General features: G+C 38.7%; 1 protein-coding gene across 2 annotated transcripts in view; it reads right to left on the minus strand.

Moving 5' to 3' along the window:
- Positions 1-20317, minus strand: part of ZNF521 (zinc finger protein 521) — a 231862-nt gene that overhangs the window by 209327 nt on the left and 2218 nt on the right. For both annotated transcript variants that reach the window (XM_061360528.1, XM_061360529.1), the window contains exons 3-4: positions 4747-4809; positions 3622-3681 (exon numbers count right to left, since the gene is read on the minus strand). In XM_061360528.1, the coding sequence (XP_061216512.1) occupies positions 3622-3681; positions 4747-4809 (123 nt within the window). The remainder of the gene's footprint in view (positions 1-3621; positions 3682-4746; positions 4810-20317) is intronic.

Below are 20317 nucleotides of genomic sequence, written 5' to 3' on the forward strand. Positions count from 1 at the left end.
TGTCAGATTACATTCACAAGGCTCTTTCAAGAGTGAAAACTTCTACTTGGGCAGCTAATTCCAAACAGAGAAGTAGTCTGCAAATGTACACACCAAAAAGAGGTGCTAATTAAATAAAGGGACTTTATGGCATTTTAGCCATTGTCGAATGATCTGAATCTACTGTCTTTCACTGCCACTTTGTTTTCCAAGATATTTTGCAAGATTAATTAAAGTTTTGGGAGATCACAAGGTTATAAGCAGTTCAGAAATAAAGACAACAATTGTCTTAACTGTCACAAACTGACCCCAACATCATTAAACGCTTGTTGGAAGGCAGCATGTGCACATCGCATACTATTAGTTGTTCAGCTCAAGCTCCCAGTTTCATCTCATAAAACTGACAGCACTCAGGGAAATGTGGGCACTGGGTTTGAATTTTAACATGAGTATTTAAATGCTGCACATAAAGTTTACAGAACTGTTTGTTTTAAAATAAGGGTAGTGTCTGTCTCTGCTCTAAGTATGGTGCTGAAGGAAAGAAAAAGGAGGGGAGGGAATTCTCAAGACTTATTATTCAGAAACATGTTTTACAGGAGTTCAGCAATACACACACACGTACACAGGCACACATGCAGCCCTTAGTGCACAAAAGCCTAAAGAATTGCTTGATTTAAAGCTTCATATTTAGAGACCAGTTATTAAAATTAGAATCATTTTAAGACTAATAAATGTTTTGCTTCTCCTTCTGCATTTGCAGATATAAACTCTACAGGGACAGAAGTCAGTCAAGCTTATTCCCTTCTGCTGCAACTTTAGAATACATGCTCCAGCCAACTGGCACATTTGTTTTTAGGTCAACACTTAAGTGGGACCCTCTGGGACCTAGGTTTGAGTTTAGCCTATGACAGCTTTTGTGAAATGAGTTCTGGCAGTCTCAGCCCCTCTCAGTGAATGCATTTCCACTGTGATCCACTTCCGTGAAGAGATGTCACCACCAAAATAAAAATATATTTAAAGAGAGAACATATCATTTGAACGCTTTGTAAATAGATAGCTTTTCCATCACAAAAACAAGTACCCTCCATGAAGAGCTGGTCTAACCTTAAACAGTTATTTAAACTGATAAGCTGTCTTATTTGAGCTGCTCTTTTGAAAGATTTGACTAAAACTTACTTTATAAATGCAATATGCAGTCACCTATACTTTCTCCTTAACTTCCTGTTCAAAGCTCATGATCGCATACAGGAGCAAATGTCATTCATCTCCCACATTTCCTTCTTCTTGATAACTGCAACAGTCACAGATACAATTCCCTCAACAAAGACTGTTTTCATAGTAAGATTACCTTTCCTAACATCTGCAAATGCCACTGTCACTTCCAGAGGCTTTCCTGCCCTATTTCAGAGGCTGTTGTGCACAAATTGAAATTTGACAATACATGTCAGCAACAATATACACATCAGCTCCGTCGGCAGAGATCACTGAAAATTATCCGGTATGGAAAGGAGGGTTGCTTTTTGGGGACATAAATAAATTCAAACTATTAAGTTGCTTTAAAAAAGAATAAAATAAAAAAGAACTCAAGAATACAAAGAACACTTGTCTTCTGTTACTGATTACGTTAACATTATTTATAAATGGAAATTAAAAGAAACATGATTTTCTCATTACTATGTTCCCTGGCAGGTGGTTCTTCTCTTTCCTTCTTCCTCCTCCTCATAAGGGATGTTATTGCTGTAACTTGGTCTAATAAAACTGCAACTTTGGGGAAAATGAAAAATTGCATTGGCTTAAAAGTGTTGGAGGCAATAAAGCCATGGACTTCAATTAATTTCAAGTATGGGAGCGGTTTAAGGCCAACCAGCAGAAATTCTATTCTGCCCATGTAAAAATGAGGTTTCACCACATTTACTTTTTATAACCCATATAAAAGTCAAGTAAAAGTAATGAATATCTAACAGTCATCTCAGTGGACTGGCAAAGACTATCTGTATTCTTGAAACTCATCTTACATATTTCTGCCTATGCTACAAGGATCCATAGCTAATCACAACTAAAACATCAGACTACCAAGAAAACAGCCTCCTTTCCAATCCATTTCACTGCCTTGCAGTAGGACCTCCTTCCAAGCCACTTCGGCATGGAAAAGTGCTGGCAAAAGAAAGGAAAACTTAGATCATGTGGTTATAATTATTACCAGGCAAGGAATATTTCTTCAGCTCAGTGGTAAAGTAAAACTCTGTCGCTCTCTGCTCCCAATAGTGTCCATCGCAAAACAACTGCCTCATTAAATCTCTGCAGTAAGATTAATATGCCGTAGCTGCACTACATTATAACTTGGTACTCTATAAAAAGCACATTTAATGGTTAGAGCCAGAGCTTAGATACAAAGTATTACTATAAAAACTTCTGGCAGTGTGTACACAGTGTGGGCCTTCTGCACTGCTTGCTCTATCAGAAGGTTTTTTGTTTTTTATATCAGCACTGCATTCTTGCTATAGAGAAAAACAAAATGTTAAATCTTGCCTAGAAACAGAGAACAACACAGGACATGATGGGAAATAAATAACCAGCAAGACAACTTAACCATTGAGAATTATTTTAAGACAAAAATGCAGAAAAGCAGCCATTCCTTGTCATACTGATCTCCAGTTTTGAAGTCCTCTATTTTTCACTCCATGTGTCTACAGCTGTACAAGTTTGCTTTTTTTTTTTTTCAAGTTTGCAGATAGCTGAATGGAGGCATAACTACATTTGGAACAGTTTGAGAAATCTCCCATTTAAAAAAACAAAAGAGCTCTCTCTCTCGTTTCCTCTTTTCAAACAATATAGTTTATGAGCAAAGCCACCAGAACGTAAAAAAGGCACCAAACACAAACTCACAGGACACGCACAAAAGAGAAATACAAAGTCTTCTAGCTGAAGAAAGAATTAAATGCATTCTTCACCTTAATAAGAGGAATAACTCTGACTGTTCTCAAACAAATTACCTACGTGTATTCAGAAATGAATGGCCTTCTAGGAATATCCTTAAGAAGTAAGCCCTAACTCCAAAAGGTGACCTCAGCTGAATGAATGAGACCATTCAGATGAGTCAGTCCTGCTCTTCAGATAAAATTCTGTGGAATCAGTACCGAAGACTTTTTGGTGCTTTTACAAAGTACTTTTTGCTTTCTCAGAACCATGTTAATTAATCTCTGACTGGTAAGAAATTATACAAAAAGAATCATACAAACAATCCTAAAAGAAATTACCCTTATCCACATATCTTACAAATATGAAAATAGATACTAGAATGAGCATTTAAGTTTATCAGAACTGCTGTAGGGTGGGGTTTTATGTGGGGGATATAGAGAAGGATTATTTTTAACTAAAAACAGAAGAAAAATAAGAAAAGCATGCTGCACTTCAGAAGCATTTCCCTTTCATTTGCCTAATCGACAAAAGACAGAATTTCTAATTCTCAGGATTTGAAAGGTGAGCATAGAGAAATGTTATTTTCCATTGCAAGCCCAAGAACACATTCTATGCTGAAAGAGAGAAAGAAGAGTGCAGGCTTTGCAAAAACATCCCGATACAAAGATTCCTCACACTGTTGTCAAACAGTAAGCAAGCACTAATGAAGGAATTCAGCATTACCAGTCTGTGCGGCTGTATGTCCCACACCTGCCTGCTGGTCCTCTGTTTCATTTTCTTCTACTGTCAGAAAAAGGTAAACAAAACAAAAACAAAACAAAACAAAAAGATGTTAGGTAGGTAGCTGAAGTGTTCCAAGCATCTTTACACCAGCTTCAGTTCTGAAAGCCAGTGATGCTTGCACAACACGGGCAAGAAAAGCTGCACTGCAAAGTGCGAAAGTATAGATCAGACCAAAACAGAATATGCTGATGTATGACAGCTACAAATCTGAGAACAGAGTGACCAAATTGTTTTCATGGTTTAAAAAAGCAAATCAAATTTCCTCTGGGATATTTGTCTTCAATGCATTCTACTGTATTTGATTATGGAACTCAATGAGAGAATAATTCAGGGCTTTAAGATTCTACTTGCTCCACACAGATAAGAAAAAGCCTTCTCCTGGCAGACGGGAGAGGTGTGTGTGCTAATTCATACATAAGCTTTAAAATATAATAATAATCCTATATTCAGTAGCAAACATCTCAGCAGTGCAGACAGCCTTGCAAAGGAGAACTAACCCCATGCTGTTTTACTGTATACACCATGCCAGCATCTTTCCCTTGGCTCACAGCTTTCCAGAGCAGTAGAACTAAAAACAATACAATTCTTGTCAGATTCACTATTCAAAACTTGGGCAAGAGTGAACCTAACAAGAGCCGTTCTGCTGCTACTTTGAAAAATTAGAGAGCGCTGTTCTCATATACTCTGATACGATGCCTAAGTAAGATTGACTCTCCCAAAGTAAAAGGGAAGAGCTAAAAGGCAGAACCATTTCCTTTTTATTCTCCCAAAGACCAAGTTCTTTGAGTTCGAGAACAGCGGAGAGAAAATAATTCATTCTCCTTCCACAGGGGAAAAAGCTGAAAGGGGAAAGTCTGCACTTCTGCAGCATTTCCACTCCCAAGAATTCAGACCTCAAAAAAAAAAAAAAAAAATTATAATCATGCAACTGAGTTAAAGCGCAAAGATTTTGGGTAATTTTCAATTTTCCTGGCTCTTGGGACAAGAGAGTGCAACACTTAGGGTCACATATAAGTCTAGACAGAAATTCAAAAGAAGAGATACATATACACACTCCACAGGTACCTCTTTTCCTCCTCCGCCAACCCCAAGGCTTCATACAACTGGTTGTTTCTAGAATCTGAGTTTCTAGAAAAAAAACACCAGTTTTCATAAGGACACTCTTAGGACACCAGAAACTTGAAACACAGTGCATATATTAGAAAGAGTCAAGTACAATCTCCAGAGGACTCTAAACAATCTCTATCCCTGCCCCAGAGCTGTGGCTAGTAAGTGTACTCTTCTCACCAACAGAGATCTGATAGTTTCCCCAGCCCTGGAGTAAGTCAAGTATTTCACAAAATACGATTTTATGAGCTGACTGTTTCAGTTGAACTTGTATTTTGCAGCCACGAAGTTACCACTACTTCAGCTATAATAATACTGTGTGATTTTCTTTGTTACTCTGAAGCGGTCATCCCAGCAGTCCTCACAGCTAAAATAAACTGGTCAGGCAAATAAATCAATGGGAAAAGCTCAAGTAAAGCTGAGTTTTGGGGAACACATGGTCAAACACTAAGCCAAATGGAAAGATTTTTCACTAGGGCAGTACAGATCAGTAAGACTCCTTAATAAAGAAAAATAAGGAATGCAAGTAGTATATGGTTAATAAAAGATACCACCTATTGTGACCCTCTCAAAACCCCAGTAAACCATCTGCAGAAGCCCAACCTGACCCTGCTTATGCCACCATCAGCTGCTGATCTCAAGAATAATCTCTAGAACAATCTCTAGAACTGAAAAATGTCTCACTGTTCCATCCCTCAAGAAGAAACCATATTAAAGGCTGTAGACTTATCTGTTATCTACCTCAACCACAGTGCATGTCCCAGTTCGGTCAGAAAGACAGTTTAAAAACTCTACCATTCCTTAAGTTTCAAGATAGAATTGAGGTGACTGAACATGAACTTTTCAAGAACTGATACTCAAGTGGGAATCTTGAAAATTAGCAGGCACCTGCTAAAAAGTAAACAAGATCTGTTTGTTTGAAGCAACTCTCCACTTGTAAGTATATACAAACTAAAACTGCAGTTCATCTTTTCTGCTGTTCTGTACTGCGTATCTACTGCCACCAGCTGCAGTACCAGCATCTCTCACTGCTACTGAGAAGTGACTGTGCAGTGAAATGTGCTCAGCTTCACACTACTGACTGAGAAGTACAGCAAACATTTGGGGGTCTTAAAACAGAAAAAAGAAAAGTGGATACTGCCTAACATTGTTTTTGTATATGCAGTTTTGTAATGTGAAAAGATAATAGTGCATGCCTTGTGAAACCCATTGTTTAAAACTTTCCTGCTAGGCAGGGATCTGAAAATTCTGAGAGAGCTGAGGTCTGCCTTCAACAACAGCAGACCACTACGTCTTTATTACACTAAAAAAGGAAACAAGTACCAGAGCAGGTAACTTTAAGGTTAGCATCTTTCTAAACCATTGTTCAAGCCCCTCAAGGATTCTCAGTCACAACAGAACCAAGTAGGTCACAACAGGAAAAAGACTTGCTGATAATATTCAACTAGACCGATATATTTGTCAGGAAAATTAAAACCTCATTCAGAAGATAATATAGTACAAGGAATAAGAAAACTACCCCACAAAACCCACTGAATTGGGAAAATCTTAATATTAGCAGAAATGATCTACAAAATAGCATCTCCTTTTTCCTCTGCATTAAGTTAGATCCTTCCTCCAGCTAGCATGGGTATTTGTCACATTAAGTAAGCTACAGCTGGTAGAATCAGATAAGCTTTCAATTACCACTTTATGCCTATCCACAACCAGACCCTGAAAACTATTTCACCTCTTAGGCCACTGTTAAACTCACCAGACCATGAAAGGTCATGTGACATGCAGCCAACATTAACTTCCCTTAAACATTAAATATACGTCTCTTCCAATCTCTAACATACTGTGATACTGTGATTTTCTTTCAGGAGAGGAAGGCAACTTTAAACAGAACCATACAGGAGAGAGATGCCTTAAACTTTGCTAATCAAAAACATCTCTCTAGCACCAGCATGAAATGAAACTACAGAAAGCCACAAGGATGATACACAGCTAAAACAAATAGCACTATTATTGAAACATCAAAATTACTGATACTCTAGGACTGTAATTGTGCACAATGAAGTCATCTTCATGACAGCATGTACCACCTCCTAGCATAAGGTAAGGTAAATTCTAGAGGGAAAAGACACAGAATACTAGTAAAGACGCCACCTTAGGAAATCAGACCAATATTTTATGAATTCAAACAATGAATAAGTGATGTTACTGCTAAACAGCACTTCTGGATACATTTGAAATAACGTTGCCATGAAAGCAACAATATTCCTTGTCCCTACAAATTACGTGTTTATGACCACAGGTCACCTGTTTTGTTAGCTGTGGAAACATTTCTCAATTGACTTAGCTGTTCCTTAAAACAACAAACCATGAAGTCCCTACCATGTATTTTCTCAGCACAACATTTGAAAAACAATACAAACAGGAACTCCAACTAATAAAAGTTTGAAAAAAGCCCAGATCACCACAACCCTGGCACCACGCTTCTTGAGAGCAATTAAAATATCTAAGTAAAGGAAAACAGAATTCCAGCATGTCAATTCTATCTCCCACTATAAAAGCTTGCGGGTTGGACAGACACCAGGTTTTAAAATATTACTGCAAAAAAAAAAAAAAAAAGTATCTCTAAACTGAAGCTATGTCTATGTGAAAGGTTAGGACATTTTAGCTTGGGTACAGCCAGCATCCAAAGCAAATCCTGGTTTCACTTCACCTCTCATGCTTAGGCTGCTGAATGTCAACATTAAGACCAGCTATTCTTTTTTAAGGTGGGGGGGAAGCCAAAACCAAGAATACAAAACCAACCAACAGATAAACTACTACCATCAAGGACAGCCAATAAGGAAAACCTGAGGGAATTTTGATACAGAGGTCCCAAACAGAATTAATCTCCTGACTGCTCTACAGCAACACCTGCTGATCAATAAGGATTCTACCCCTTCTGCTTGAAGTCTTCATGGAACACATGGTCAGCCTACAAAGGAGGAAGATTATTCTATAAAGTTAGTACAATATATACACAGATTTTTCTAGCTTGCAAAATATCATTCATATTCTGAGTAACCAGGATTCCCCTTCACTGGAAAGTTATTCAGTAGATTCAGCACCCCAAAGGAAGAACACAAGTCACTTCTGGCTGATTCCTGGGAAAAGCCTTGTATGGAAAAGAAATGGACAAAATTAGGAATGTGAAAAAGGACATTTTCACTGAAAAGGAAGCCTTTTGGAGAACTCTGGTGAAGATTCATGGCTCCTGAACTATTACAAACCATAACAAAATAAAACCAAAGATAATTGAAAAAAGTCTATTTTCTTCTAGTCTAGGTGGGTTAATAAATTTTAACAAAGAAAAAAAAAACTGCCCCAAATGCCTGAACCTCTTTTCAGCTTGTTAAACAAAGCAGGAGAAGCTGCATATATTCCCCCCCCCCCCCCCCCAACCTATAAAAATAGATTGCTATTGATTTATTCTTCTTAAAACCTATTCCTGGAGAGATGTGAAAATAAACCTAATACAACAACCATGACTGTCAAGATAGGAAGTTTAGAATATATATTTTTGACTTGCACTTTGCATTTCCTATAATTCAATATTTAATCTATACAGTTCCATTAGCATATGATTAGTAATTCAATTTAGGGCCATCTTTGCACAAAAGCCTTTTTCTTAGGATGGTAACTTTGCCAAGTGCATCTTCCATCTACATGTTTGAATAATTTCTGCAGACAAGTAATAGAGACACTAGCTCTATTAGCATAATCAATACACAATCTACTGAGTTATCCAGACAGAACAGAAATAAAACGTGTGTGCCATTATTTCAGTACCTATAAATGACTGATTTCTGGAAGTATCTCTACTTTTCTCTCCTCATGGCCACATAAAAAACAAGAGGACATTCATACTGCCACCATCTACAGGTAGATATTAAGTATGATTAGATAGATTAATCACATAGCAGAAGGCAAATTTAAGAGCTAGTTACAGGATGTGTTGAGTATCCTCTAACTCTATTAAAGTCAATGGATTTTGAACATGTTTCGCACTTTGCAATAACATGCTGTGGAAATACATCTCCACAAGGGTTCAGGCAGGGTAGAAAACTCAAATTGAACAAGTCACAGAGAAGTACTAGATGCAGCACGGCACATCAACATATCATCCACTAAGGCAACACCTTCCTCCTCCTTCTCTCCCTAGGTACCACTGGTGGTCTGAGACTCACCTTTTAAACTCTTTTGCCAGCGCACATGAGCACAGGATTTCACACTTGACTATGCTACATGTAAGCAGCAATTCAGTGGGTGACTCTTGGAAGTCAACAACCATTTCAGACTGCTTTCGTAACATCCTTTAAGAGAACAGATATTCATAAAAGTTCTCAGTAGTTCTGAGAGTACTGTTTTCTGAACAGCTTCACCTAGTATCAATATACATTTATCAACTGCTAGACAGGAACCTGACTACCATTTTGACTCCAAAATGTATATGCACCCAAAGACTTTCGTGTGAGGTGAAAATGAAATATATTTGGATATTAACATTTGAAATATCTACATTTCAGAACTCTACTGAAAATCAGTTCTGTGTGTAGCCATAATTTGTACAAAAATCCAATTAATCATATGCAAGAATATTTGTATTTCTGATTTAGTTTCCTCTGTACTGTGACGTACCTGTTTTCCTATTTTTAACCATGTCCCTTGACGTTTTAACAGTGTTCTCTTGATATTGGAAATTATTATTTCCCTTAAAAGATTCCTGATTATTTTCCTTAAAAGATTCCTGTTATATAAAGCATTTTTCTTCTTGCATTTAGTTTTTTTTCAGAATACAAAGTTCCTCATAGCATCCATATTTTTTTACTCCTCTCTTTAGTCTAGCCCAACACTGTGCCTGGTTCCCCCCCCCAACATTCTTCTTGTAGAAAGACTGAATTACAAGTTCCCAATTAGACTGCAGTGGTTGGAAAATGCTATTCTTTTTCTAAAATAAAGTATTTTCCTAGGCGGCACATAAACATAAAAGCAATAAATATACTTAAGTGGAAAGAAATTATGCTTAAGAAATCCTTTGGATAGTCTTCCAACCCTTGATCTCACGGATGACAGTATCCAAATGTGACAGCCTAAAGACCTCCTATTTTACAACAGTGTGTGCTGAAAAGGCAGAAGATGCTTTTTCCTCAGCAGAGGAAGATTCTACAGAAACCCCAGAGCTAGGGGTGGAGGGATATCTTTTTCTGGGTAGCCGAGATAGGTTAATTAATCCTGTCCAGAATGCTAACTTTGCCTCCCTAATCATGCATCTTTTAACAAGGTTAAGCCACGGCTACATTAACTTCTATTGTGTAAGTAACTAATTATGGCACGATATATTTTTAAAAGCAACTTTCTGCAAAGGTTCTTCAAGCTTTCTACAAAGCTCATGTAAATTCCAGACATTTCAAAGACTCTCTGTCACACAATGTAACATTACAATGGACCCCCAAATCAAATCGAAGTCCACAGTGAGAACAGGCAAAGCAAGAGCAAATCTCTCTTGGGAATTATTCTTAGTACCAGGGTCAGGACTTTCAACTGTAGTGCCTATCTTAAGCAGAGTACTCTCCATCCTCCATTCCTGACAATGTGACAGTGGACATCCAGTCCATTTTGAGGAAAAACAGAAGTTAGAAGGCTAAGATAAATTCTAAGCCTAATTACGAAACCCAGTACTTCACATGAATGCTTGCAGAGCAATCCCTCTCAGTGTGCTGAAGCTATTGATCACCTAAGCTTTCTTACTCTTCAGAGGGACATGACTAAGAATTTCTGGTACTCCTACAGGCTTGTATTTCAGCTGTGGTTAGAAAACAGGAAATTCATTAAACACCGTCTATGAAAGCCTTAACTCAGCAAGAGGGAGCAATTTGAATCAAATTGATATGTGGATCACAGAACCTCAAAGTAACCAACACCACACAGAAGATAGGTGATGTAAGGAAGGGCTATGAGGACATATAGTAAAGGTTACTGGAGGTGATAGTTGTCTTTAAAAGTCACTTATGTGCCTAATATAAGGCACTTAAACTAAGGAGTCCGAATTGTCTGACAACATTCCAACACCAAAACAACATGCATGTCTTAGCTCTATTACCTGAAGACATACATTTATCTGAGTCAAAACAAACCAACCTCCTATCAATTGAGATTATCCCTGATTTACCAGAGATCGCCACCTATTGTGCACCAGGGCTTCATAAGGATTTGGGGTATCCTTACGCCTCAAACTCTCTGCTCTGTCCTAGATTACTTTCTATCATGTAAAACGGCACTCTGGTCTAAAGCCAAAGGACACAGAAGCTTAGAATCCCAAAAACTAGTGAGGGGATACTGCGTCTAACTTGCCAGAGGTTCTGCTCAGATGCCACTCAGGTCAGGCAGTACCCATGGCTTTATCACCCAGGCTCTTTCAGTGCTGTGCAGCTCAATGCTGAAATCAAACCAAAGCCCCACTGCAGCTGGCTAGTGAAAGGTTAAATATTCTCCTGCCAGTCCTAGCTTTGTACGCAGTCTTATAGGCTGGTTCTTCAAAGTTTACATACCCTTCCCTGATTGCTATAAGATAATGGCAGAAAATGTGTGGGCTGAAATAACTCTTCCTTTCCCCATTTTGCCCATTCCCACCAGTTAGATCACTCACCCAGGATGTGGGTGGCATCACCTCAACTTTCTTCTCTATCTGAAGGATTCGTACCCACGTCATGAGCTTCCTAACAAAGAGCACTTACCCTCAGACTTGAGGTTCACTCATTCATTGCTGATGAGGCTGCTGTACCTCATCTATAATATTCACTGAACTAGAAAGAAGGAGAATTAGCATGATACCTTATCCTTGTGGTTAGGGCACCCACATGGGAAGTGGGACACAATGACTCCAGTTCTAGTTTCATTGAAGTAACTCATTAGAAGTAATACTGTAGTAGCTAGCAGACCAGGACCCTCCTGGTCTCCTCTTTGTCCACTGGTACTTGAGCCACTAAAGCCACGAGTCTTGTGTATGAACGCTCTTTCTCAATCTCTTGTCCAACAAATACTTAATGACGCATTTGAAAAGAGAAATGCTGTTGACAAAAATAAAAGGGCAACTCACGCTCACAGGACAAGATGTTGCTGTGCAAGCACTGATGCACTATTCCTTGTGAGAACTCCCGCCTTCATATCCTAGCACAGCAAATAACTTTCCCTCTTCAGTAAAGGAGAAAGGAAGAGCAGCAGCACAGCCACTCAGTTCCATCTAACTCAGGAGGAAAGGAACAACCTGTCCCCTATCTCCAAAAAGCTGGATCAGATAAGTGAGAGCTATAAGATACCCTACTGCACCTGATAAAGATACCCACGTCTAGAACAGGGGAGGAGCTAAGACATATTATCCTTTAAAAGTTTTTCCTACTCTATCCTTAAAGGGCATACATAAACCCCTCATCTACCTATGAATTATATAAAGAAGCAAGTGCCTGGTGCAAGATGACTATTCCAGTGGGCAAACAGACACTTGTAAACTGAGTGCTGCAGTACTACAGCATCCAAGTCCTTTTTTTCGGACCTAGCCTTAGAACTTTCTGACCTTTCTTCATTGATTCACATTTATATCTGGTGAGCAAATCTCTTGCTTAACAGATTCACCAGAAATCATAAACCCAACCTTTTCCTATGCTCTAGCTCTTTGTAAGTTATGAAATGCAATCCTTTCCTAGTGATTGCACACACAGACCAATAGTGACCCATTTCCTCCTCCCATCTTCAGAGCAAAAACATTTCATCAGGCATGGATCTTGACATCCTGTTGTCCTGGAACCAGTGAATCAGAAAGTTCCTTCCTTGCAATTGTATTCTTTAGAGGTGGAAAATAATTAACTTCCCCACCCCCTCCTCCTTCCTACTGCCACTATAAGAGTTAGAAATTCACTTGACTTTGTCTGGAAAAGAAAAAAACCCAGCCATCATAATTCAGTGCCAGAGAAAGTTTTGTTGATCAAAGCATAGCCTAGTCTTTCCAAGGACACTGCCTCACTGCACCCCATCATCCAGTCCAGCAGCACAGCAGGCATTTTATTTTTGTTTTTAAAGTTCCTTTCAAGAAGCTAATGAGTCAATAATGGAAGTTGGACTGGTTACCAGATGAAATAAACAACAACAACAACAACAACAAACTAAAAAAATCAATTATTAAGGAATTCATTATTTGAAATAAATTTTCCAAGCAAAACACAACCTAATGATAGTAAGGGCACTACAAGTTTCAAGGGACTGTGTACAAAAGCCATCTATTGTGCAGCTAACCAAGACATTTAGATTTTTAAACAGTCTAGTTTTTTCACACTCATGTGTAACACCAAGCAGCTGTATCACAGAATCATAGAATAGTTAGGGTTGGAAAGGACTTTAAGATCATCAAGTTACAACCCCCCTGCCACGGGCAGGGACACCTCGCTCTAAACCATATCACCCAAGGCCTTCTCCAACCTGGTCTTGAACTAGGTTTTACCCTTCCTGCTAGGTAAGGACAAAATTCCTGTTCCAGTTTATCACCCTGTATGAGAGAATGAGCTCTCCAAAAATGGGGTATGTGAAGGAGGGAAAACACTAACGCCATGACTATCAACATCCTGCCCATTTGTCCTCATGGCAAAAAAAGTGTTCTGCTTCAGCCAAGAGGCTGTTTCACTAACGCGCATTACTTCCAAGTTTGTAAGAAAGCTAATTAGCTACTGACACTGTATTTTTAAAGAACCATAGTAAGCCACTATCACATTAAAAAAAAGAAAAAAGTGGAGGGGCAGGTGAGGGGAATGGGGAAGTGCCACTATACCAAAAGATACAGAAATGACTTTAAGAAATCTTGCAGGACTAAAAATTCTAACCTTAGAAAGAAAAATTGCACCTAATTGCACCTATATTTAAAAGTGAAAGTATCAGATGAATCACTTCATCAAAAAACTTGCTCCCATGACAAAAAAAAAAAAAAGAGTAGAGAAAAAAAAAATCCTGAAAACATGTCCCCCCAAAATCTAAAATTTAATTATTACATTGTGCAGAATTGGTAAGTAACAACCCTACCACCCTTTTGGGTAGACATTACATGGATTCAGCTGTGCAAAGAAAAGTTGCAGTATCGCATGCATAGCATCACTCTAACTAAAGGAAAACCTAAAAGGCTGAAATGTGCACACACCAGAAGAACTTGGATAACCTAGACTAAATCCTGAAAAAGGAGGAAAAAAATCCTCTACATCTTTTGATCAATACTTTTGCTGCATAGAGTGAAAAATGTGTTTGAAACCAAAGGAATGTGAAGTGGGGGAAAAAAGCACAACCAGTGCTAACTAATATTGCAAATACAGAAGACAATGGTCCTGGTTCAAAAATCCATTGGAAGAGAACAATTTTGTGCAGTCTTACTAATGCAGATTCTAAAGAACATAAAATAGGTTCTTCTGGAAAATAGGAGGGCTGGATGAAAATGTTAATTATAACATGTTGTAATAATGATACCCCCAAGATCAGCCCTATCTTTTTTGCTACAGCATAGTCCCTAGGCATATGGCTAACTATTCCTTGATCATTATCCTGGCTAAAGCTAAAGCTACTGAAGTTTAGGAGGCTCATATCTAAGAGAATTTCTTTCATCTCTAATAATTGCTAAACTAGCATAATTACTCATACTTGAGGTGAAATAGAACCCAAGTTGTGTAAAATTAAAGCTAAAACAAAAACAAATCTCACCACTTCTTTTAGTGTTTGCACATTCATCTTTTGTCAGAACCTATGTCAAATGTTGCGTTATGATTTAAAAGTATTCAAAAGCTCCTCTTACACTACCTGACTTCTGTAGAGAGAGCAACTGAAAAGCTTCAGTGCTTTGTCATAACACACTACAAAACGTATTTGAAAAGAAACATGTACATTTTCACAGCACCAAGTAAAACAGTCCCAATTCTTCATAGTTCTGTATGTTGTCCCTTCAGGGAAAGGATATATATGCATATGTGTATATATATATATATATATATATACAGTGCTGATTTAAGTGCAACAGCGCATCTTCACCATCCCCAGCTGCAACTGATTTTATGCTCAGGTAGCCTTACAGGAACCAATGAAAATCATAAAATGCAGCTGTGAAAAGATACTAATAGGTCTGTCTTAAGGTACCAGCACTTATACTATATATTAATCAATCTAAAAAACCAGCTCAAAATATCTTCAGTGTTTTATCTGCCCATGGCAGGGTAGGGGTAGAACTAGATGATCTTAAGGTCTTTTCCAACCCAAATCATTCTGTGATTCTGTGAAAAAATACTGAATCCATATGGTCTTTGTAAAGCATTAACAGCTTTCCTAGATCTTTTCCTCATATACAATTACTCAAAAGCAAGATTTCCTGTTTTCCGAAATGCACAAGTTTCAAAATACTGACTCGTGTTTCAGAACAAAGAAATGAGAGCTATTAAACCATTGTAAATTAGAATGAATTACAGAGCAACATAAAGCCTTTCGAGACATCTTAGATCATGGTGGATAACGTTATCCTACACATTAGATAAGTGCCTCCATATTGACAGCTTCCCTTGTTACACAAGTTAACAGCAACTCAGGAAAACAAGATCAAACCAAACGTGCAGCACTTCTAAGCCTCTTCATATTATCTTTGCCAGAAGATTTCACCTTTATGAAAGCTAGCTGTACAATGGGTAGCCGTTTAGATGTTCACTCCTAATAGTACCTGCTCCTAAGCAGCAGAGTGCAATGGTCAATATAACTCATGCTGGCCCCCAAAATGAGTGGGTAACATTATTGTAATCCTACAGCTAATCAAGACCATCAATATCAGTATGCATTGCCAAAGTCAATGAATATTACTAAAGGTTAGGGATGTTTTTGTTGTTACGGGGGTTTTTTGATATATAAAGGAGCTGGGGCATGCTTTGGCAAGTCAGAAAGAAAACACTATAAATAGCCTGCATTATAAAAAGATCCTAATCTTAATTCCTCTTTGTAATTTTTTTCATGTACTCTTTTATGTTCGATATCTTAATTTCTGCCCTTTTTTGGATGGCCAAATAGAAACCAGCAATTCACTCACGCATCAAACAGATGTTTTTGCTTTTCAGGCCAAATGGAATCTTATGAATTTTTTGCTCCCTCCCTATGAAATGATGATGCCAAAATAACAGCTTCTGAAAGCGTCCAGTTCAGAAAAAGTTCTTTGGACCGGTAACACTGAAACTTTAAGTCAAGTTCATAGAAATCATGCCAATACTAATTGCTGGTTTTGTTTATGCTGGATTGATTATAGTCTAATCAGCAGACAATCTAATGACTTTTGAATCTAGTCCATGCAATTTAGAACCCAGGGAGGGTTGGGGCTGAGAATAAACATTCAAATAGTTGACAGTTCCACACAAATGTAAAGGCTACTGTTTGAAGGGGATCCGAATGTCAGATTGTCTCTGAACTACTGCTGCTATTAAGTAGGATTTTTTGGTTTGATCTACTAATGTTCTACCTCCCTTGGTACTAACACCACAAACCCTGCACCTCTCTACAAGAAACATCCTTTTGCTTCATATTTATAATGAGAAAACAAGCCACATTAGAACACAGGTACCTGTACTCAGGCCACCAACACTTTGCATGGAGTTGCAGTGGTAAATTCAGGCAGGATGGAAAGAGTACCTACGTTTCCTCAAAAAGAGGGAACAACTTTAAGAGACATACCAGGATTGCTAAAATATTCCAAGATACAAGCCTTTTTTTTTAAGCAAAACATAGATAAATAAAATACAGCCAATATTTTTTTTCCTTCTCATCTTTCTAGAAACTAACATTCAGTAATTTTATTTCTGCTGTCAAATGTGCAATGCAAAATTACAATGAGTAAAAATTTACTTAGAAGTAGTAACAAAATATTCTTTTGGAAGGCTTGCTTGTTTTTTTAAAGAAATCACTTTCATAGATCAGCGCTTCTATCAAATGTGTGGGGCTGTTCTAGATTCCTTGTGATGGCTTATCTAACACATACATCATCAGTTTCAGTGATTTTAGCATAATGGATACTACCTGGCTTTAGCTTAGAGAAACCTGGGGGTAACATTTAGTAGGACTACATTTTCATTCCGGTTTGCTAAGGAGTACCTGGTTTTCCTTGCAAGTGACTATATTTTCGTAACTTTGTTCCTAAACAAAGTTTCTCACCAAAAGAAGGTAGTATGGGCAAAAGAAAAACCTCAAACCCTCCCAAACGTAAAACCCCATAAACCAGAAAGGGAAGGGAGAAGGAAGGTGGTCAGTAACCTAAGTGTGATATCTACAAAGCATGCCAAGTCACAAAAAAAGGTTTACCATTCAAATGGCCAAGTTAAACAAGATACAAGCAGCTACTTTCCCCTGCTTTCTCATCACAGGGGGTCTCCAGCCTAGTTTTGTTTAGGGAACAGCACTGCCCTTAGGTGTCAGGAGTTTAAGGAGTCATACCAATTGCCCTTCTTCAACACCCTTCATTTGCACAGTGACTCTTTTGAGGCTTATACTCGGATATCACATCTCTGACTTAATCTTTCCCCACCTGCTTTTCTCCCGCTATCCTTCTTCCCCCACCAAATGCATTAGGTGATTTTGATCAGGTCAATGATACTAATAGATTTTTCTTTTTTCTTTCAGAAACTAACCAAGGAAATGGGATAAATTAATCAGTAGAGGGAAATATAGGTCAGGACTGATGAGTTTGATGCAACTGATCCTTCCTCTCCCTAAAAGAACCCGGCAGTTGAACTTTAATTTCTCCTTCCTGAAGTAAAATAAAATATTCAAACTACAGTTTTTCAGAAAGTTAAATAATTTGAAGGCTCCTTTTGAGTCTTCTTTTTGCCACAACCCTCTAGTATATTTGTAAGAGACAGTGCTTTTTTCACAGAGAAGAAGTACAACCTTATTTTTTCCTTGGGAAGATGCTTTTGTTAAATTGTAAGGGGCTTAGCTTATGTTAGCTATGTCTTTTTTCCTTCCCAGATCTAAATCTGAGATGTAATCCTAACCAAGAGCTGGGGGACAGTCAGACCAAAGTTGGCAAGAAACCAAAACAGGGGGAAAGGGAAAAGGGGGAAAAAAAAAAAAGAAAAAAGAAAAAAAAAAGATAGAAAAGGAATGTAAACAGAAACCAGGGTAATGCAAAACCCTATATTTTCAAGAAATAAAAAAAAAATAGTTATTAGCAAGTTCTTAACACCCACCATTTCAGATGAAGGTTAGATTCATGCATTCAATATAAAAACTCAATTGTCATTTTGTTTTAATGTATTTACCTGCCTTGTATCAGTATTCCCCTAAGATATAAGTTTCAAATTAAGCTATCAAAAGTGACAGACATATCAAAAATATCTCTTATATCTTCCTCGCAGAAAGGGTTGCTAAGTACATGACAAATTGGAAATGTAATGTGTAACTCCATATTTTATTTAGATGTAAAACAGCACTCATGAGTTTAAATAACTCATTTACATAGATTCAAAGAATACTTTTTCAGAAAAGCTATTTAAAATACTGTTTATTTTTAAACTGCACAACTATAGTTTGCACTGAATAAATCAGTAATACTTAAGAAATAAGGAATTTAAACAAATGCTACAGTTGAAATTCTCCTTGCAACATTACTTACAGCTTTTGTTTGTTGACTGAAAATGAAGATGTAATAATTGATGGGCAGGCTCTTATCAATGAATTTAAATGCTATGCGTATGCAAGCATCTTTCAACTTCTCAGATGAACCCCATGATTAGCCCTTTCGGAAATCTTACCATCGGACTGTTTTCAGAATGCTGTTAATCCACTCAGAAATTGACATGATTCAAGAAAAATAAAACAGAGAAAACAAAAAAGATAATTGAACAAAGGCCACCTAGAATGATAACCTGCTCCCCAAAGGTAATTACTGCAGCAATAATTACAGATGATGATTGATTTACTGCCTGGTTTTAGCTGAAAAATAGTAAATAAGATACTGTAAAGAAATCTCTACTATCTCCATCCTGAACATTAAACTCCTGACTTCAAAAAACTGCTTAATGTCAGCAAATCCAAGCTACTCCATCTGAATCGCATAATGTTGCTGTTTTCTCATTTTAGGGACTCTGAGGCTACTGGTGGTACTTAAGGAAGGCAAAGCCCATACCTCCACATAAAATGGAAGCTGTATCTTTTGTTTTCAATTAAGTGTGATGTTTACAGGAAGAGATTTGAAACAAACCCCCTCTCTGTAACACACCTAACAGATAACAACGAGTAGCACATGCCCAGTGCTAGCAGGAGACCAATTTCCTCTATTTGCCAATTAATTTCTAACGTTTATTCCCTCGCACTTAGATACCTCGAGGTCTAAGACTACCCTTCACTTAAAGTTTCCCAGCATCTTTTTGCAAATAGGGCTAATTGGTCCCTCTCCTACTGGCTCTAAAACTCTCATGCGCACGTAAATAAATCCTCCCTGGTAAGCTCAGGATAGAAGTGTGCGCCCAAGTAACAGAACTTTCATTGTGGTATCATTTTTAAAAGGTAAGCGAAGAGCGGCTCGTTTGTTCCTCACAAGATGCCAAACAAAAGCACTACTGAACCGCACAAACTTCGGTAAACTAGATACAGATGGCAGCAGCAGGTAAAGCAGGACACTGAAGGCACTCTTTATTCGCTTCTAAAATATGTGGTGAGTTAAAAAAAAAAAAAAAAACAGAGAAAAATAAAAGGGAAAAAAAAGGAAAAAGAAAAATAAAGGAATTAAAGCCTGCTCTAAAGCTCACTGAAGTCAACATGAAGACTTTGGAAAGGGAACTCCTGGAAAGAGTCGTTTCAAGCAAAGAGAGTGCAGCTTTTTGCCAGGTCCTCCTGTACAAGTCCATAAAAGCAGACCCCGCTCCTGCTTTCTAACTATGAGATCGCGCTGGTTTCTAAGCACTTAACTCCTGGTGTACGCTAGCCTAGCCGAGAAGAAAACAAGGCCTGCCGCCAGCCACCGAGCGGCTAGGGAACACATCCCCGATCGGGGGCACGGGCAGCCCCCCAGGCCGAGCAAGCCTATCTGCCTCATCCCCTTCCTTCCCACCGCCCCCAAAAAGTAGACAACTTATAGATGTTCTGACCTGACGCAACCCAGGCTTTATTCAACTTCACTGCAATGTACAGACCGACCCGGGAGGAACGCGCCCATCCAGGGAGAGATGTTTATTTGAGGTGACAGCCACCCTTCAGCCTCCTTCCTGGAGAAGCCCCTGTCCGCCGAGCCCAACGGCTCCCGGCTCCTGAGGGGAAAGGCGACCAACGGCCGCCCCCTCCTCGGGGGGCGCGGACGGGCGACACCGCACGCCGCGGCGGGCTGAGGGGCGGCGGCGGCGAGGGGCCCGGCGGGGGGCGGCCGCAGCAGGCCGCGCGGGGCGGGGGAGGAGGGGGCGCCCGGGCCGGGACGCTGCCGGCCCCGACACAGCCGCACAAGCCGCCCTTTGTC

Source organism: Neopsephotus bourkii, unplaced genomic scaffold, assembly GCF_033783945.1.
Source record: "Neopsephotus bourkii isolate Nb327-2 ecotype Australia unplaced genomic scaffold, CSIRO-AGI_Nbou_v1 NB_1027, whole genome shotgun sequence".
Lineage (NCBI taxonomy): Eukaryota > Metazoa > Chordata > Aves > Psittaciformes > Psittacidae > Neopsephotus > Neopsephotus bourkii.